Below are 21,691 nucleotides of genomic sequence, written 5' to 3'. Positions count from 1 at the left end.
TGCACATTCTCCCCGTGTCTGTGTGGGTTTCCTCCGGGTGCTCTGGTTCCCTCCCACAGTCCAGAAGATGTGCTCGTTGGATGCATTGGCCATGCTAAATTCTCTCTCAGTGTACCCGAACAGGCACCAGAGTGTGGTGACTAGGGGATTTTCACAGTAATTTCATTGCAGTGTTAATGTAAACCTACTTGTGACACTAATAAATAAACTTTAAAGAATGAATAAAGTGAATTATTCACCCTCACTCTTGATATATATTTTAGGGACTATGAAATCTGAGGTTGTTTTATATTCAATCGTGGGACTTGGACATCGCTGGCTGGCCAGCATTTGTTGCCCATCCCTAGTGGCCCTTGAGAAGGTCGTGGTGAGCTGCCTTCTTGAACCGCTGCAGTCCACATGCGGTGGGATAATCCATTATGCCGCTGGGGGGGAATTTCAGGATTTTGACCAACAGACTGCGAAGGAACGGCTGATATATTTCCAAGTCAGGATGGTGAGTGGCTTGAAGGGGAGCTTGCAGGTGTTGGTGATCCCATGTATCTGTTCCCCTTAACAGACATAAACAGCTCACTGCCACACTTAAAACTGTGGGCAAGGAATGAATATCCACAATGTGCATACAATTATCAAGGCTATCGTTGAAGAAGTCTTGTCGTACCTGAAAGGAGCTGATTGCTAGCTGAAGAAAGAGTCGGATATGTCGCAGGAAGCCCTGAACTTGCTCGTCTGTCAGGAAGATGAATACAAACTCATGGATCCCAAGCAACGGTATCAAGACCAAAGTCGATCTGGCCAACCTATAATATTGGGGGATAAAATTGATTCCGGTTTGGTGGCTTCGTTATTTTGGAGACCCTCAGTGCTTCTGGAATGGGCCAGTTTGAAATACGTTCTTTGACAGCTGCCATGTCAGCATTAGGGAAATGGGTAACTGTCTAATTCTATTTTCCAGAGCTCGTAAGACGCTATCCCAAGTTAGTGATACCAATCAAACAGCAAAATACAGAGACATCCTGACACTTAGGCACCCATCATTCCCTCTAAAATTCATGGATCTAATTGATATCAATCATCTTGCTCTCAGCTTTCACTGCTTACACATGTTTTAATGATAAATAATGGATTTCTCTTGTAATTTATAAGGTAAAGTTGCCATAGTCGCCACAGTGGTTAGCACTGCTGCCTCACAGCACCAGGGACCCGGGTTTGATCCGGCCTGTGTGGAATTTGCACGTTCTCCCCGTGTCTGCATGGGTTTCCTCTGGGTGCTTCGGTTTCCTCCCACACTCCAAAGATGTGCGGATTAGGTTGATTGGCCATGCTATATTGCCCCTTAGTGTCAGGAGGACTAGCTAGGGTAAATGCATGTGGTTATGGGAATAGGGCCTGGGTGGGATTGCGGTCTGTGCAGACTCGATGGGCTGAATCGCCTCCTTCTGCACTGTAGGACTCTCTGATTCAAGTCCCAGATGACCATAGGTTGCTCTCCCCTTTGAGGGTGAGAGCTGACTGGTGGTGAGTTAACCTGAGCTCACCACAACTCACGCAAGGGGCAAAGTTGAGAAGGCAGGGCCTTCATGAATAACTTCAGCTGGTGCGGGAATTGAACCCATGCTGTTTGCATTGCTCTGCATCACTAACCAGTTGTCCAGCCAACTGAGCTAAACAACTCCCCCTCTTGTACTGTACACATGGATAATAAATACCAACGCCTTGAGAATATTTAATTTTCTCCCTTCCGCTTCTCGAGAGATTAACTCATTCCTGGGGCACGGCTCCACAATGCTGGCATCTCTCATGAGTTAGCCATACTTTGTGCATGAACTTGAACAATGAGGTAAGACTGTGAGGACAATTATCGCAGAACCTGAACGTGCCTTTTCCCACTGGTGTCAGTGTCATGTGACGAGAGCGGAGGACTGAACTTGCCCTTCCCAAAGAGATGCTTGAATTCAGCATCTTTTGACTGTTAGCAACTGACTGAAGCAGTGCAAGATTAAAATGGAGAAAAAACACAAACATTGCCTGTTGGACCTTGCAGTTATAATGTAATCCTGTCTTTGATATCTGGCACTGATTTCACCAAAACATCCTCAAATATTCTGTCTCTGCTCTCTTCTCATGTGGAGAGAACATTACAAAAAAGGAATAAATCTAGTCAACCCATACAGCACAGATACATGAAGCAGAGGCTTCAGAGAAAGAAATGAACACCCATTATGTACAGATAGTTGCTAAGGAAGGTTAAATTCGACAGCCCCTAAAATAAGGCCAAAAATTTGACCAACGTTCCTCTTCTAAATTCAAGAACGAGGTGTTCTTGAACCAAGATTTTCCAGTCCCCGTCACGGGCTTTGTGATGAACCAACTAAAAATTTATTGACTTTCAGTGGACTGGAATATCCCGACTGTGGGCGGGACTGGAAAATCCCAGCCACAGTGTCCTTACTGTCACCTTCTCACCTGATATGGGCTGCATGGGGTGCAGTTCCTCGCTGCGGTGACCAGCTGAGCTTAGGATAAACAAATCCTTCAATTGTTAACCAGACTAGGAGTAACTGGGTCAAATGAATGACCTTGCAACCTCACCCACTAAACTAAACAATTATCAGGTGAAGCCTTAAAACACTTAAAAAGTGAAAGGACTCTTTGAAATTTGATTTCCAATCAATATGAACTTTGATTAGTACAGTATCTGCACAGGTGCCAGGAGAGTTCTGGCTTTGAACCCTGTTCTACACAGGGTTGGTCGATGCCAGCAAGGTCACTCAGCATTCTGGGTTAGAAAAAGAGAACAAGAGAAGAACTGCTGCCCTGATTGTTATCCAGTAATCCAGCGAGGGCATGACTGGCTGTGATATATCCCTGCTGCACTTTCAGAGACTTCATCAGTGAACAAAAAGTGATCTTCGAGAGCAGCAGCATGCTTGCAGCTAGCTCTGAAATACCTCTGCCTAGGAGAACTCCTTCCCCTGGTTAGATTCCCCACTCTGAGTCCCAATTGGTCACCCAGGCCAAGTGACCCTTACTCTGCTGTGTTGTCCTTAAAAGGTCAATCACCACATCTACCCACTCCTGATTTAAAGAATTCTGACACCCATACATGAAGGAAGGGTTACGGCGGCACGGTAGCACAGTGGTTAGCACTGCTGCTTCACAGCTCCAGGGTCCCGGGTTCGATTCCTGGCTCGGGTCACTGTCTGTGTGGAGTTTGCACATTCTCCTCGTGTCTGCGTGGGTTTCCTCCGGGTGCTCCGGTTTCCTCCCACAGTCCAAAGATGTGCGGGTTAGGTTGATTGGCCAGGTTATAAATTGCCCCTTAGAGTCCTGGGATGCGTAGGTTAGAGGGATTAGCGGGTAAAATATGTGGGGGTAGGGCCTGGGTGAGATTGTGGTCGGTGCAGACTCGATGGGCCGAATGGCCTCCTTCTGCACTGTAGGGTTTCTATGATTCTATGATATGGACAATCGCTGCTGCCTGAGGAACCATAACCTGGTGATATTTAGCACCTCAGAGAGCCAAGGAGAGGGGATCTCTGAGGTTTCTTTTACTGTGTTTGCGATGTCGGTATATCATAGTTTATATTTTAAAGATGGCTAGGTCGGTTGGCTAGATGGCTGGCATGTGGTTCAGATAATGCCCAGAGTGAAGCCTCAGTTCCAGCTGAGGTAGCCATGACATGGAGGTGCTGGTATTGGATCGGGGTGGGCACAGTAAAAAGTCTCACAACACCAGGTTAAAGTCCAACAGGTTTATTTGGAATCACGAGCTTTTGGAGCACTGCTCCTTCACTCACCTGAGAACAAAGAACAAAGAACAGTACAGCACAGGAACAGGCCCTTTGGCCTTCCAAGTCTGCGCCGATCACATTGTCCTATCTAGAGCAACCACTTATATCTCTCTATTCCCTGTTCGTTCATATGCCTATCAAGATAAGTCTTAAATGTGGCTAATGTAACTGCCTCAACCACCTCACTTGGCAATGCATTCCAGACCCCTACCACCTGATGAAGGAGCAGCGCTCTGAAAGCTCGTGATTTCAAATAAAACTGTTGGACTTTAACCTGGTATTGTGAGACTTCTTACTGTGCCCAGCTGAGGTAGACTTGGGACCTGCCTCCTCGCTCGGCTCCAGGTTTGATGCAGAGTGGAGCCCTTTAAGTTACACAACCACTTGTCTCTCCCTAACAGAGAGAGAGAGGCCTGCGGCTCCTCATGCACTTTGGCTAATTACCAACTTATTTATTATTAGGACAGTGAACCACATTTAACCCTTTCATTAAAACAAAGCCACGTACCTGTATTTGTAATCACTGAATCGCATTTGTTGGGCTTTAAGTTTGGAAAGCAACATTTTCAAAATTCTTATGAAGATGTAGAAATTCATCTGCAGGGAAGAAGAAAATGCTCATCAAAATAGAATTACTTGCTTGTACCTAAAATTACCATGATCACATATTCATTTATTCTGTAAAAGAAGCAGCTCCCATAAATTACTGTGAATGATAAAGGAGGAATATTAGTTACTCATATCCTTGAGGGAAGGAAATCTGCTGGCCTTACCTGGTCTGGCCTACATGCGACTCCAAAGCCACAGCAATGTGGGTTGACACTCAACTGCCCTCTGAATAAGGGCAACTAGGGATGGGCAATAAATGCATGCCAGCCAGGGATGCCCATGTTCCACAAATGATTAAAAAATATATATTTGGAGAATTTAAAGTAGCACCATGGAATCTTTAATATTCATCTGGAGCATTGGAATAGATACGTGACATCCATAAGAATGTATGTAGCAACAAAGCACACCTCTCCCCACCTTATATTGGAGAGTTAGGAGGGGGGCTTGTGGCCACATTATTTGATTCAGGGGGTAATGATGTTCGTTCTCAAACCAAGTTGACACAACTAATGTAAGGAAATAGTGCAAGAAATTTCAGCGTTGTGGGCAGAATGTCAGATTCAGTCACTAAACCACCAACCGCTTTTCTCTGGCAGTATCTCCAGGTTGTCACAACTTTGAAAAAGATATACGTTAACTATGATAAAGAGGCAGCCTTTTCTGGGGCAGTTCGTGTGAAAGCTGAGCATGATGTGAAATCAGGTTACATCCAATATTTAGCTTTAGATTTTGAAAGAAATTTCCTTCAACTTAGGCGGCACGGTGGTTAGCACTGCTGCCTCACAGCAGCAGGGACCCGGGTTCAATACCGGCCTTGGGTGACTGCGTGGAGTTTGTTCATTCTCCCTGCGTTTGCACGGGTTTCCTCCGGGTGATCCGGTTTCTTCTCACAGTCTAAAGATGTGCAAGTTAGGTGGATTGGCCATGCTAAATTGTCCCTTAGTGTCCCAAGATGTGTAGGTTAGGGGGATTGGTGGGGTAAATGCATGGAGTTAGGGGATAGAGCAGGGGGTGGGCCTGGCTAAAATGCTCTCTTGGACAGCCGGTGAAGACCTGATGGGCTGAATGGCCTTCTTCTGCACTGTAGGGATTCTATGATTTCTATATCATGACAACGAACACTTCAGCTAACAGTGACAGTAGAATAGTAGGTTTGGAAAGATAATGAAGACTCAAGTTACTGCCAATGTTCAGGGGAGGGAAGGTCAGATAGTAAGTGAATACACCAGTCATGTACTTCCAACTGGTGACTCGCTAGTACTCACTCTCCCTCCTGGTCATAGGTTGTGCCACTAAGAGTGGTTAATTGCAGAGGTTTACGGAAAGTGGGAGGGGTGGGATGGTGTGGACTGTGACCTTCTATAGGACTGACAACCAGTTTCATAGGGTCGGTCATACTGCCTCATCACTGGGATAAAGTTCACCATTCAATTAATACATGAAATACATAAACCCAAGCAGCAAGTTCTGAGCACAAATCTCTATTAGCTGAAATAATCTCCATAAACCCTGCTGTTTAGGGGCATTGATTGGCCTGTTACCAGCCTGTGGAGGAGGTGCTGGGTGAATGGATTGGCTGTGGCATGTGTCAGTCAGGGTGCAGAGACGGGTTACAGTTAAGGGGCTCCTGGTTAATCAGATTGGAACGTAAAACACAGGCCACCGTTTCTGAATGAGAGGGATTGTGTTGCGGTGATTTCAGTGAGACTTCACACAGTCACAAGACAACCAAGGATTGCTCAGTCAATTTGATTTGAACTGATTGATTTTATCTATTGTAGCGACATTCTGCTACTTTCTCTGAACTAACATTAACCCTCGCTGTGTGCAGAATCCTCAGAATATATACAGCCTTCAACAACAACAACTTGAATTGATTTAGCACCTTTAATCCAGTAAGGCGTCACATGAACCCATCTAACAAAACATTGACATTCAGCCACATAAGGTGATATTTGTACAGGTTTTTAAAAAAATAATCGGAGAGGATGGTTTTAATGCCTTATGTTTTAAAGTTTAAATTTTTGGGGGGAGTTTATTTATTCGTGTCACAAGTAGACTTACATCAACACTGCAATGGAGTTACTGTGAACATCCCCTAATCGCCACACTCTGGCATCTGTTCGGGCACACTGAGGGAGAATTTAGCACCGAATCAGCATGTCTTTCGGACTGTGGGAGGAAACTGGAGCACCTGGAGGAAACCCACGCAGACACGGGGAGAATGTGCTCAGACAATGACCCAAGCCGGGAATCGAACCCAGGTCCCTGACGCTGTGAGGCAGCAGTGCTAACCACTGTGCCACAGTGCTGCACTTTAGATGATGTAGGGGAGAATAATAACAACGACAATAATGAGCCAAACTCCCCACTGACAGATCGGCACATGCTCAGCACATTGATGCCAGCCTCTGGGGCGTGTTCAGTCTGTGCCCCCCGCTTAACAGCGTGAATCCCTCTGCAGCACTCTCGGAGACTCATTCAACTAATTGCGTCCAAAAACGGGTGGCATAAACTCCCATTTTCCCACCTGTTGGGCACGTGGTTTTTTTGGGGAGAATTGCCCTCCCCTAAGCATTGTAGATCAGGCTGGTGCTTGGGCAGCCATTATTCTATCTGCCACTGCACATACAAACTGCTTCAGCTTGACTAATCTTGACCATCATGCTTTGAGAGATTAGGCACAGCAGGACTGATGAGAAATTCTTTTTCTCAAAGCTTGAGAACTGTGACCTTTTGTCTGGAAGAGTAACTAGTTCCCCTGTGAAGCTAGACAGTCTTATTGCGTCTATAACAAAAGAAGCTCATTAAAAGAACTTCAAAGTAGGCTAAGGGAGTCTGGAAAGGTAGATGTGTGTGTGTGTGTGTGTGTCTAGCAATGTCCCTGAGGCTTGATAAGCACAACTAATTACTAGCTAATAAGCAAGTGCTCTGGACAATTGCCTACATAATCGATCTGAACTGGGTTCTGTCGAAGAATATCAGAAAGTGAGGATCCACTCCCAACTTAGCACAAGTTGCTTTTAACTGTATAAGATACAATAACTTTTGAACTGGGTTCCTGCCGTCAAGACCTGGGTTCGATTCCCGGCTTGGGTCACTGTGGAGTTTGCACGTTCTCCCCGTGTCCACATGGGTTTCCTCCGGGTGCTCCAGTTTCGTCTCACAGTCCACAGATGTGCGGGTTAGGTGGATTGGTCATGCTAAATTGCCCTATAGTGTCAGAGGGACTAGCTAGGGTAAATGCATGGGGTATGGGGATAGGGCCTGGATGGGATCGTGGTTGGTGCGAACGCGATGGGTCAAATGGTCTCCTTCTGCACTGTAGGATTCTATGATTCTATGAAGTGAAAGATCTAGTCAAGCATTGAATCCTACAATCAGCACAGACTTGATCAGGCATGAGTTCCTTAATACCTTGCAGATTGGGCCGCACAGTGGCACAGTGGGGTCAGCACTGCTGCTTCAAAGCAACAGGGGCGTGGGTTGACGTGGGTTCAATTCCTGCCTTGGGTGATTATCTGTGTGGAATTTGCACGTTCTCCACATGTCTGCGTGGGTTTCCTCTGGGTGCTTCGATTTCCTCCCACACTCCAAAGATATATGGGTCAGGTTGATTAGCCATGTTAAATTGCCCCTTAATGTTGGGGGACTCGGGTGAATACTTGGGGTTATGGGGATAGGGCCTGGGTGGGATTGTTATTGGTACAGGCTTGATGGGCCAAATGGCCTCTTTCTGCACTATAGGAATTCTATGATTCATAGTTTTGAGTGTTTAGGTGCTTGACTAAGATAGTATTGGATGTGTTTGCATGCAAAAAAGTAGTCAAGATTTTCAACTGTTAACTGAAGCATTTGAGTGTCATCTTATTGTTTCTAGAATCCTCGGCTTAGAACTTTAAAATCTGTTTGGATCAAAAAAGGTAATGGTGACCTGTGTTGAAAGAATGAGACACTCAAATCCCAAGGGAAAAGGTGTTGATGAGTTAATCATAAAACATAAAACACATCCTGCGGAGAGAGCTGGGCAACCACCATAGCCGACGGTGATTGCATTCGAGGTGTAATATTAGGCACAGGGTGATTCCTTTAGTCACAGTGCAATGTTGAAAGTCATTTGGTCTATGAGGCAGTGTGACACTGTGCTCTCAACTCAAGAGGCAGTGGTTAATAGTGCAAGAGGATGTGGAATCAAAGCATTGAAGTGGTGACAAAAATACTGGGTTAGGGAATCATAGAATCCCGACAGTGCAGAAGGAGGCCATTTGGCCCATCACGTCTGCACCATCCACAATCCCGCCCATGCCCTATTCCTGTAATCCCACATATTTACGCTGCTAATCCCCTGACACTAGGGTTGATTTAGCATGGCCAATCAACCTAACCCACACATCTTTGGACTGTGGGAGGTAACTGGAGCACCTGGAGGAAACCCACGCAGACACGGGGAGAATGTGCAAACTGCGCACAGACAGTGAACCGAGGCCAGAACTGAACCTGGGTGCCTGGCACTGTGAGGCAGCAATGCTAACCATTGTGCCACTGTGCTGCCCCTTGTGACACTAAAAAAAAACTTTAACTTGAACATTATTATTTAAAATTTAGCCTTGCCATGATGCAAAAGTCCTAAACGGTTTGTCAAATAACAAATAAGTTTCAGCCTTGATGGCCGAAAATGTCTGGCAGAAATCCAGTTCGAACTTTCCAGTAGGTTAAGTGGTACTGCTCAATGAACAGGACAGGGAAAGGAAGGGTGGTGATTAGACTGGTCACAAATGATTTTCATTGTGTATAAACCAACAGAAGAATGCTTTGATACTCACTATAATTGCAAATATCACTGGTCCCCTGATGATCCACCAGATGCCCATGTGTCTGTTTGTACCCCAGCACCTAATATACAAAAAGATTGCAAGTAAATTAAATAATTATTTCTTTTTAAACAGTATGGCCAGAATTCTCTGACCTCACTCGGAACTGGGATTTTCTGGTCCTGCTGCAGTGAATAAAAATTTGGCTGAGCGCCAAATTCTAAAGTTTACTTATTAGTCACAAGTAGGCTTACGTTAACACTGCAATGAAGTTACTGTGAAAATCCCCTAGTCACCACACTCTGGCACCTGTTTGGATACACTGAGGGAGAATTTAGCATGGCCAATGCACCTAACCAGCATGTCTTTCGGACTGTGGGAGGAAACCGGAGCACCCGGAGGAAACCCACACAGATACGGGGAGAACGTGCAGCCTCCACACAGACAGTGACCCAAGCTGGGAATTGAACCTGGGTCCCTGGCGCTGTGAGGCAGCAGTGCTAACCCACTGTGCCACTGGCAGCAGTAATGGGGTGTACAAAACTGGAAAACTTCGGCCTGTATCTTGGGAATTTTTAAGAAGACTTTATTGCCTCTAATTTTCTCCCCATGTCTTTTAATCTCTGATGGTGTGCTGGGGTGCACTCACTAGGCCGAATAGCCATCTTCTGTACCATAAATGAATCTATGACACTCTGGGTGAGATTGTCTGTGATCCCCCATGGCGGGTTTTGTGGTGGTGGAGGCAGCCCGCCATTGATTGGCAGCTAGATCAGAAGGTCTCACCGTTGTCAACAGGGTATCCTGTTCTCTGCACCGCCCCGCTGCCAGGAAACCCACAGCAGGGTTTGCCATCAGCGAGACTGGAAGATCCCACTGGTGAGACTGGCTGGAAAATTCCAGCCTTTGGCTGGTTATGCTGTACCTTTCTTTCACTCTTTGGACTCTGTGAGAAGGTGAAGTTCAGGTAAAACAAATAAATCAGTCTTGAAAGGCCAAATGTTCTACTCCAGCTCCTATTTCTTATGTTCTCACATTCTCTGTGTACACTTTTGTCAGTATGCTGGGGTGTTGGTGTCTCCAAGTCACAGCTCAGTTTACAGATTCTTTGGCATCTGGTGCATCGAAAGAAGATTATTTGAAGCAATGGAAAGAGTAGCAAATACCCATACGCTGGAAATCTGAATTAAAAACAGAAAAATATTCAGTGGGCCTGGCAGCATCTGTGGGGAGAGAAACAGAGTCATGGGTCAGAAATTCTGGGTAGGATTCTCTGGTCATTCACGCCAGCAGGATTCTCCAGTCCCGCTGCGGTGAACGGTGAGTTAGCTAAGCGCCAAATTCTCCGTCCTCGCTGGGAGCAGCGGCGGAGCGTGACCGGTCGGAGAATTCCGGCCATTAACTCTGTTTCTCTCTTCACTGAAACTGCCAGATCAGTTGAATATTTCTGGTATTTTTTTCTGTTTTTAAGCAGGTAAGGAACACATTGTACTCAAAGTTTAGAAGGCCATCGTTACATCCAACTAAAAATGGTTGGAAACATCTCATGTTTGCCCTTTGCCAATTTGGCTGTTTAAGTTCCCTAGCATCAGGCAGGGGAATCAGCCCACAATGTATCTTCCAGCAGGTCACTGTGATCTTGGTGCTCCTAGAAACCTACTGGGGATGTCGTTCTCCTGGACACAACTTCATTCAAAAGACAAAAGAAGGGTGACACAGTGGTTCGCATTGCTGTCTCACAGCGCCAGGGACCCGGGTTTGATTCCCGGCTTGGGTCACTGTCTGTGTGGAGTTTGCATGGTCTCCCCGTGTCTGCCTGGGTTTCCTCCGGGTGCTCCGGTTTCCCCCCACAGTCCGAAAGACGTGCTGGTTAGGTGCATTGGCCATGCTAAATTCTCCTTCAGTGTACCCCAACAGGTGCCAGAGTGTGGCGGGGAGGGGATTTTTACAGTAACTTCATTGCAGTGTTAATGTAAGCCTACTTGTGACACTAATAAATAAACTTTAAGAACTTGAACATTGGTAAGTTGCAGTGAGAGAGAGTTAACCAATGGTGATGCCATGTAAATATAACTGTATAAAAATATAGCATATAAAAATATAAGGACGATTAAAGACCAAAATCAATAGCATAAATCGTCACTGAGGTTGGAATAGTGGAAGGTTAAGTTGGGTAAATCACAGTGATTGGGCAATGCCAAACTTTGATTTCAAAGTCTTAAGTTTGTGGTTGGAAATGAAGTCTCAAGATGGCAAACATTGTTTGTGCAATGAATCTCGATTCCCACAGAGTGAGGGCATTGTGAAAAGGAAACGATAATGGAACAAGCATTTCAAGTTGCCACACAGTGCCAGGTTTGATTCCCGGCTTGGGTCACTGTCTGTGCGGAGTTTGCACATTCTCCCCGTGTCTGCGTGGGCTTCCTCTGGGTGCTCCGGCTTCCGCCCACAGTTGAAAGATGTGCGGGTTAGGTGGATTGGCCATGCTAAATTGACCCTAGTGTCAGGGGGAGTAGCAAGGGTAAATGTGTAGGGTTGTGGAGATAGGGCCTGGGTGGGATTGTGGTTGGTGCAGACCCGATGGGCTGAATGGCCTCCTTCTGCACTGTAGGATTCTATGACTCTATAAATAGACATTAAGAAAAAGAAAGAGATGCACAGAGGGACACCGACAGCAGGAATATTTATAAGATTAATGGGCACAGTAAGAAGTCTCACAGCACCAGGCTAAAGTCCAACAGGTTTATTTGGAATCACAAGCTTTTGGAGTGCTGCTCCTTCATCAGGTGAGAATCCTTACTGTGTCCACCCCAGTCCAACACCAGCATCTCCACCTCAAGATTAATAGGGTGTGGTGAACCATCGTTGGTTCCCACCAGGTAGTACTGAGCCAGGGTCTGGCCAGTAATATGAGTCTGTATATATGTTGCTGTTGGGGTTAGGGTTGGGTTGTTCTACATGTTACTGTTGGGGTTAGGGTTGGGCTGTTCTACCTGTATTATAGTTATTATGGTACATCCCAGTCGGGCTCCGCCTCCTGGGAGAGGTATAAAGGTCACTGCTCTGTCTGGGACCCCTCAGTCAGGGATCGTGTATTATATATGGTAGCTCTATTGTAGTAGTTAATAAAAGCCTTTATTTCCTCGAGCATCTCTCGCCTCGTGAGTTATATCGCGCATCATAGGGGCAACAGCTTTTGAGATGAACTGAGAGCAGAGGTCATTAATCAAATTAGAAGTCTTTTCTTGAGTCCCATTCAAGTGTCTGAGAGAATGTTAAAAGACTGAGTGTGTTTCAAAGATGTTAAACAATACACCAGTTCAATTATCCACCGTGTTGTATCGGAACACTTACTGTTTTCAGTAAATCTTACCATTCATTCTCATAGATAATCTTTGATATTGTCCAAGGTATCACAAAGAGGAGTGGGCACACTGAAAGAGAAAGAAGTTCATTTTGAGTTGCATCTAGACTTGCTGCTGAAGGACACCACTCGAAGATCCCTTGGTCCCAGTGTGGAGGGTCACATACCTATGTAACCATGATAATTTTATTCAGTGTGTACATTAATAGTTTCTTTCTTGAGGCTGGAGAGTTCAAATGAAAAACATTTAAGTAAAACTAGAATTCCTGGCCCCAGGGAGTAGAACTGCAGAAATCCCCGAGGAGCGATACAGCAGCACCAGGTTGTCACTCCAGGATATGGTGGAGCTCACATCTGTACTGCACATGTGGGAGCAAGTGAACCTCAGCACCACTCCCTGAGGCAACTGGGGATTTTTGCAGGTTGTTCGACCCTGCTCCACCCTGAATGAGTTGATGGAGTTTTCAGCCAAATTTTTCTGATTCTACTCTGTGGAAATAGGGAATATAGGTCAATGATATTCCAATACATTAGTATTCACAGTCATCCCAATCTTCAAAATGAATTATACTATTGAAAAATCACAGCAGCGCAGGCTGCATGTTGGCACAGTGATTAGCACTGTGCCTCACAGCGCCAGGGACCCTGGTGCGATTCCTGGCTTGGGTCATTGTCTGTGTGGAGTCTTCACGTTCTCCCCGTGTCTGCATGTGTTTCCTCTGGGTGCTCCGGTTTCCTCCCAGATGTGCAGGTTACGTTGATTGGCCATGATAAATTGGCACTTAGTGTCAGGGGGACTAGCAGAGTAAATATATGGGTCTACGGGGATAGGGCCTGGGTGGGATTGTGGTCAGTGCAGACTCGATGGGTTGAATGGCCTCCTCCTACACTGTGGGGATTCTATGATTCTATGACGTGCTGGTTAGGTGCATTGGCCATGCTAAATTCCCCCTCAGTGTACCCGAACAGGCGCCGGAGTGTGGCAACTAGAGGATTTTCACAGTAACTTTATTGCAGCGTTAATGTAACCCTACTTGTGACACTAATAAATATACTTTAAACTTAAAACAGGTCTTGTCATTCTATATATTAGCAGATGTCATCTGTCATTGCTCATAAGTCAGTAGATACACGGGCATTGTTTTCTGTTTTGGCCCATACTGAATACTTCATAATCAGAACACACGGATGGATGGGAATTCGAAAGTAACTCGCATCTATGTTGCAACATTATTGCTGAAAATTGTCCTAAAGATCTATACAGAAATGCATTCAGAGAAAAAGTGACACTGAGACAAAGAAGGAGATATTAGGAGGGATGATTAAAAACTTGGTTGAATTGATGGGTTTAAAGGAGCATCTTAAAGAAGGGAAGGAGGTACAAAGATTTTTATCAAAGTGTGGGGTGCAAATGGCTGAAGGTCAGTGCTGAAAGGAATGGAGACATACAAGAGGTCAGAGTTGCAGGATTGGAGATGTTAGAGCTGGCAGCTAACAAAAATAGGGCAGAGAAATGCCATGTTAAACACAAAAATGTGAATTTTAAATTGTGGTGATTATATTCCTAGCATCTTTTTGGATCAATCCTAGATCAGGAGTACAATATAAAGGTCTTTCACATAAAGGATTAATGTGGGACTGAGTACAGTACCCGCCCACACAATGGAACAGCTCAAAACCTCACAACGAGTGCACTGGCAGAAATTAACATCTTGCAAAACTGAAGGAAAAATTGAAGAAACATGTGGCAGGGAGGCATGTGCACTCCAAAGATCCTTTGAATGACGATAGGGACATCCTTGGCAGCAAAGTCAGGGGGGAAGTGAAGGACAAAGTGCGGTCCAAAAGGCCCTCATCTACAGGACAGATAAAGGAAGACTTTGCATCGTGCCAGGACAGAGGCAGTAGTGATTGTTGCTGGACCAGTAATTTAGAGATCCAGGGTAATGCTCTGGGGACCTGGGTTCAAATCCCACCATGGCAGATGATGAAATTTCAACTCAATAAAAAAATCTGGAACTAAAAGTCTAATGACCATGAAATGATTGTTGATTCCTGTAAAACCCATCTGGGTCACTAATGTTCTTTAGGGAAGGAAATTTGCCATCCTTGCCTGGTCTGGCCTACATGTGACTCCAAAGCCAGAGCAATGGCGTAGCAAGTCACTCAGCTGTATTTAAATCACTAGAAAAGGAATGAAACCGGACAGACCACCCGGCATCAACCTCGGCTCCGCAAACGACAATGGCAAACCCAACCCTGCAATGTCTTCCTTACTAACATCTAGAGTCTTGTGCTAGAATTGGGATTGTTGTCTCACGGACTAGTCAAACAACAGCTTGATATAATCATACTCACAAAATCACATCTTAGAGATAATGTTCTAGACATCACTAGCGCCATTCCTGGGTATGTTCTGCTCCTTCTTGAATTCCCACTCACCTGAAGAAGGAGCTTAAGGCTCCGAAAGCTTGTGGCTTTTGCTACCAAATAAACCTGTTGGACTTTAACCTGGTGTTGTTAAACTTCTTACTGTGTTTACCCCAGTCCAACACTGACATCTCCACATCATCTCCACATTATGTTCTGCTCCACCAGCAGAACAGACCCAGCAGATGTGGTGGCACAGTGGCATACAGTTGGGAGGGCATTGCTTGGAGAGTCCTCTCTGAAGTGTCATGGTGTCAGGTCAAACATGGGCAAGGAAACTTCCTACTGATAACAACGTACCATTCCCCTCCGCTGATGAATCAGTACTCCTCCATGTTCAACATCACTTGGAGGAAGCAGTGAGGGTGACCACAGTGCAGCAAGTACTCTGGGTGGGTCTTCAATGCCCATCATCAACAATGGCACAGTAATACCACAACACTGGTGCTGGTTGTGTCCTAAGGGACATAGCTGCTAGACTGGGACTCCTTGTGGCAGATGGTGAGGGAACCAACAAGAGGAAAAAACCTATTTGACCTCATCTTCATCAACCTGCCTGTTGCAGATGCATCTGTCCATGACAGATGTCTAGAACATTATCTCTAAGATGTGATTTTGTGAGTATGATTATATCAAGCTGTTGTTTGACTAGTCTGTGAGACAGCAATCCATGAGACAACAAGAAAATTGTAGTCACTGTTGTAGACGTCCAATTTGTGTACAGCAAGTTCCCATAAACAGCAATAAAATAATGACCACATAACTTAGTGAGTTGAGAGTAAATATTGGTCAGGAGACTGCAGAGAACTCACCTTCTTTTCTTCAAAATAGTGCCACTGGATCTATTGTATTTGTTACGGGTGTCCTCATTTGCAAGAGGGCAAATGGGCTCTCACCCAAAATTGGGCATTTCTAAAGGTTCAACACTTCCTGGGTGCTGCAGTGAGAGCCGAGATTATGGTCTCCAGGCCTTGGAGTGGGGCTTGCACATGCAATCATCTGACCCAGCGAGTTACCACTTGTTGTAGGGTGTTGATTACAATTCAGTAGGTCTGAAGAAGCCTTTGTATTCATATACGGGTTTACTGAAAGGGCAGGATTTTCTGGCCCCTCCCATTGGCGAGATCTTTCGATCCTGCCGAACACGCATCCCTGTGGTGGTTACCTGGTAGTGGGACGGGTGAGCCACATAAAACACCGACGGCATTGGCAGGACTGGAAGATCCCGCTGGTGGCCAATGGTGAACTTCCTCCGCTGCAGAAAGCACGCTGCGCAGGTGGGAGGGGGGTGGGGGTGAAAAAGCGCGCTCTAGGGGTGGGATTTCCCGGCTGTGCTTGCCCCAAGCGTAGAAAATCCCACCTGAGGCCAATGGACCTTTGCCTGGCCTGTGCCCCACTCCCTACGATTCCCGTGGTGGGCGGGACAGGAAAATCCAGGTCTTTATTGATAATTATTTACAAACATTCAGTAAAGGATATCAGCTTGGAGCTGTAAGTGGAGTTGAGTCCACGAAAAGATCAGCCATGATCTTATTGAATGGCGGAGTAGGCTCGAGGGGCCAGATAGCCTACTCCTGCTCCTAGTTCTTATGTTCACACTTGTTGGCACAAACAGCTTTGTCCAACACTCGACTAACATTGGGTGCGGGTCACTGTTTGGTTGCAGTGTACTCAGTCTCCCACTAAGCTTATATGTGCCAAACCCTTATGCTACACCACTGGGCAAAGGCTAACACTTGCCATTCCTTTTTGAGAAGCGTTATGCAGTTCTCAAAATATCCCCGTTGTTGAGAAATTAGACTTGTGCAAAGGGGGCCCAGGAGTCAATTGCCTCAACCTGGATACTCAGGAGTGGTCATTCATATGCAGGGAACCACCAAAATGAAGGAAATTACATTTCTTTTAAAACAGTGGGTATATTTAAGTTATGGACTTGACCTTCACTTACCCCAGCCTATCAGGATGTATTGCTTCAACAGTCTTCTCTCCGAAAGGACAGCCAGGACTATCATTTTATGAAGGTAAATGCCTTCCACCAAAAGCCAGAAGAAGTTGGCTCCAACAAAATAATGCATGAAAACCTGGGCCACCTTACATCCGTTTGAAACCTGCAAGAGAGAAAGTGCAGAGTTCACCCGTCATTGCTTTAATGAGATTCTAACATAGACAATGAAATATTCAGGTTTGACTTGGTGGTGTTCGACTAATGACCAATTTTATTTCTGAGGGGATTACTAGTTCATATGGTAGCATTTGAGTGGAGCAATTTCCCAGAAACTCACCGGCTGTGCTGCCACGTTGATGTGGGCTCGCCATATTGCGGCAGAATTTTAACAGTGCCATAAACGCATCTTTTGTTTCACATTAATGAATCTGGGTGAAGAGGTCAAGCCCAAATTTTTCCTCCTCTCACCAACTTTTACAGATGCACCATAGAAATCATCCTTTCCGGATGTATCACAGCTTGGTAAGGCGCCTGCTCTGACAAAGACCGCAAGAAACTACAAAAGATCGTAAACGTAGCCCAGCCCATCATGCAAATCAGCCTCCCATCCATTGACTCTGTCTGCACGTCCCACTGCCTCGGCAAAGCAGCCAGCATTGTCAAGGATCCCACACACCCTGGACATTCTCTCTTCCACCTTCTTCTATCGGGGGCAAGATACAAAAGTCTAAGAACACGTAGCAACCGACTCAAGAATAGTTTCTTCCCTTCTGCCATTAGACCTTTGACACTTTAGGAACATTTAAGTGGTTATTGGATAGGCACATGGAGCACACCAGGATGATAGGGAGTGGGATAGCTTGATCTTGGTTTCAGATAAAGCTCGGCACAACATTGTGGGCCGAAGGGCCTGTTCTGTGCTGTACTGTTCTATGTTCTATGAAAGGACCTATTATATATTAAGCTGATCTTTCTCTTCACCCTATCTGTGATTACAACACAACGGGGGGAATTGTCCCGTCCCGTCCCCCATGGGAATCGTACCGGTTTGGGGGGTAGGGGGTTGGTGGGATTGGTGGAGGGGGGGCGCGAAGGAACATGCAAAGGTTAATTGATCTCAGGTGGGAACCTCTGGTTTTGGGGTGAGTGTGGCCGGAGGATCCCACCCTATATTCTGCACCCTCTCCTTCCTTCTCCCCATATGTACTCTATGAACAGTATGCTTTGTCTGTATAGCATGCAAGAAACAATACTTTTCACTATATCCCAATGCATGTGACAATAATAAATCAAATCAAACCAGAGTGAGCGTTTAAAAAGAAGGGATAGTGAGTCAGTAACTCCTGGATTTAAAATCCCTGAGATTAAGAGGAGTTGTCTTTCTAAGTGTTGCAAGCACATTGCTGGACTCCTGACTGTAATATTGTTCTCCTCCTTTAGTGTTTTTTCAAAACTTGTTCCTGATGAATAGAATATTTCTTTAAATAATTAGCTTTAAAGGACTTTATAGTCTGACTGGCTCAGAATCACGGCAGGCACTGTGATTATCTGAATTCTCCAGTCTCGCCCACACCACAACAGCTGGCAGCGAGATCGGAGAATTTGGTTCTCAGCCAAATCCCCATTCACAGCTGCAGTACTGGAGAATCCCAGCCGTGGGTGAGGTTGGAGGATTCCAGCCAAGATCCTTTTATAATCTAAGACAAGACCATGCAGAAAACCTATCGTGCTAAAAAGAGGTGCTTGAAGAGTTTATTGCTACCGAGGGAACAACAGTTGCTGTCTGGTAGGGGAATGGATTCCTCTATATAACTGATTCCTGTACGCTGATCAATAGTGAACCAAACATCACTTAATTGGTTGCGAACTTATTCTGTTAAAAATCACCATTATACTTAAAACAATGAACAATCTGAAAAGAGACAGCTGCACAAAGAGAAAGAGAGAAGGAGAAATAGAAAGGAAGAAGAGGTAGCCCCTGACAGAACAAAAAAAAAGAGACAGACTTATATGACAATGATAATTAAAACAGAAAATGCCGAGAAAAACTCAGCAGGTCTGGGAGCATCCGTGGAGAGAGAAATCGAGTTAACGTTTTAAGTCCGGAGGAAGTTCATACTTTTTTTATCCCTTCTTTTTAAATCCTTGAGGGAGGCATGGCCTAGTGGTGTTATCACTAGACAATTAATCCAGAAACTCTGTTCTGGGGACCCGGGTTCGAATCCCGTCATAGCAGTTGGTGGAATTTGAATTCAATAAAAAAAAAATCAGGAATTAAGAATCCAATGATGACCATGAAACCATTGTCGATTGTCGGAAAAACTCATCTGGTTCACTAATGTCCTTCAGGGAAGGAAATCTGCCATCCTCACCTGGTCTGGCCAACATGTGACTCCAGAGCCACAGCAATGTGGTTGGCTTTCTGAACTAGCCTTGCAAACTACTCAGTTCAAGGGCAACTAGGGATGGACAATAAATGTTGGCCTTGTCAGCGAGGCCCATGTCCCACAAATGACAAAAAGATGGTGCCAGATCTGCTGAGTTTTTCTCAGCATTTTCTGTTTTATTTCAGGTTTCTAGCATCCACAGCATTTTGCTTTTATAGACGAAGGTGATTTTGTTGGCTTCAAATACTTGGGAAGAAGATCAGGATATCAAGCTTACCTCAGTGTCGAAAAAGGTTTTCCATCCCATTTCATCGTCTGGATGTTTGGAGTAAGTGCTATTCAGGAAAATATCTTTGACAAGGACAGCCAATGCTCGCAGAATAAAGGAAGAAAATAAATTCATGTGGATGTAGTTTCGAGTGCAGTGCAACTTCCTGCAGCAACGAACCGGGAAAGAAGTCAAGATTACATCTAAAAACGCAATTTCCATACAGATACAAATAACAAGCATTCTCTTAGAAAATCTTCCAATATACTTGTTCCAGTACTGGCTGACGTTTTGAGTCCAGATGACCCTTTGTCAGCTCTTTTCTCTCCTTACAGAAGCTGCCAGACCTGCTGAGATTTTCTAGCATTTTCTCTTTAGGTTTCATATTCCAGTATCCGCAGTAATTTGCTTTTATCTAATATTTCCTTATATTTAATATTTTTTTAATTCATTCGTGGGACATGGGCGCTGCTGGTTGGCCAGCATTTATTGCCCATCCCTAGTTGCCCTTGGAGAGCAGTTAAGAGCCAGCCAGATTGCTGTGGCTCTGGAGTCACATGTAGGCCAGACCGGGTAAGGACGGCAGATTTCCTTCACTAAAGGACATCAGTGAACATTTCTGACAATTGACAATGGTTTCATAGCCATCAGTGGATTCTTAATTCCAGATAGATTTTATTGAGTTCAAATTCCACCATCTACCGTGGCGGGATTCGAACCCGGGTCCCCAGAACATGAGCTGAGTTTCTGGCAATAATACCGCTAGGCCATCCCTCCCATCCCCCCCCCCCAATATCTTTAATAGGTTAATTAACATAGACACACGAAGGACGTTGTTGGCCTTGGTTGCTAGTTTACACAATATTTATAACATTTGCTAAATCTTCTGTCCAGTTTGAGGAGCAGTTCTGAGGACATGTTTGGAATAATTTCACTTGCCTCAAATTAATACCTTAACTTGGAAGCAAAGTTCACAATATGGAATCATAGAATCATAGAAACCCTAGAGTGCAGAAAGAGGCCATTTGGCCCATCAAGGTCTGCACCGACCACAATCCCACTCAGGCCTTATCTCTTTAACCCCATCTATGGAACACAATTCTGGTTTGGGAGTGAACAGGAGGAATGTTTGTATTATAGGGAGGATTCTATTCCTGCATGAGATCCATGGATTTTTTTCTTAAGAATATATCCAAGATTAATTCTGAGATCAAAATATTTCTCGTCCAATGAAGAAAATAAACATTTCTTTATATAGTTCAGAGAAATGAAACTGTGAAGAAAAAGCTGTATAGGGCAAAGGGAACAATCACAACACAGTTAGGTTTGATGTGAAAACAGTGAAGATTAATGAAGAATGAGGACCACCAAACTGGGGAAAGGCAAAGAAAGAAGAGTTAAGAAGTGATATGGCTCAAACGAACTGGGTGGAAAATGGAAATGGGTCAGCAGTAGGGAATGTTCAAAATGAGCTAACAGTTTACAAAATAGAGTTATATCTAGATTACTAGATTAAAAAAAGGGACCACCCAAGAATAGGACTCCGAAGAAAAATGAATAGATTAAAACTAAACTGAAATGAACTAAAACTAAACTAAACTAAACTGCGTGGGTTTCCTCTGGGTGCTCTGGTTCCCTCTCGCAGTCTAAAGATGTGCAGGTTAGGTGGAATGGCCATGGTAAATTGTCACTTAGTCTCCAAGGATGTGTGGGTTGGGTGGCTTAGCCATAGCAAATGCACGGGATTATGGGGATGGGGCCTGGGTGGAATTCTCTTTCAGAGAGTCAGTGCAGACTCAATGTATTCGAGAGGAGGCTAGATATAGCACTTGAGGCGAATGGGATCAAAGGTTATGGGGAGAAAGCGGGATTTGGCTATTGAGTTGGACGATCAGCTATGATCGTGATGAATGGCAGAGCAGACTCGAAGGACCAAATGGCCTCCACTTACTCCTAAGTTCTCTATTTCTATGAAAAATGGTGTTACCAAAAATAAGAGGAACAAAAGGAGGATAGAGAGAAAGCAGCACAGTGGCATTAGCTTTTCTTTGATGCAGCAATGATGTGCATAGATTTGATT

The 21,691-nt window shown here is 44.9% G+C and overlaps 1 protein-coding gene across 1 annotated transcript in view; it reads right to left on the bottom strand.

Moving 5' to 3' along the window:
• glp2r (glucagon-like peptide 2 receptor) overlaps window positions 1-21,691 on the bottom strand; it is an 80,407-nt gene that overhangs the window by 22,435 nt on the left and 36,281 nt on the right. The window contains exons 6-11 of the mRNA XM_078225976.1: window positions 19,621-19,777; window positions 16,960-17,119; window positions 12,591-12,651; window positions 9,230-9,299; window positions 4,303-4,391; window positions 662-800 (exon numbers count right to left, since the gene is read on the bottom strand). Of these exons, the coding sequence (XP_078082102.1) occupies window positions 662-800; window positions 4,303-4,391; window positions 9,230-9,299; window positions 12,591-12,651; window positions 16,960-17,119; window positions 19,621-19,777 (676 nt within the window). The remainder of the gene's footprint in view (window positions 1-661; window positions 801-4,302; window positions 4,392-9,229; window positions 9,300-12,590; window positions 12,652-16,959; window positions 17,120-19,620; window positions 19,778-21,691) is intronic.

Source organism: Mustelus asterias, chromosome 12 (genome assembly GCF_964213995.1).
Source record: "Mustelus asterias chromosome 12, sMusAst1.hap1.1, whole genome shotgun sequence".
Lineage (NCBI taxonomy): Eukaryota > Metazoa > Chordata > Chondrichthyes > Carcharhiniformes > Triakidae > Mustelus > Mustelus asterias.
The sequence above is the reverse complement of the archived record's forward strand: the minus strand, read 5'-3'. Positions and strand labels throughout refer to the sequence as shown.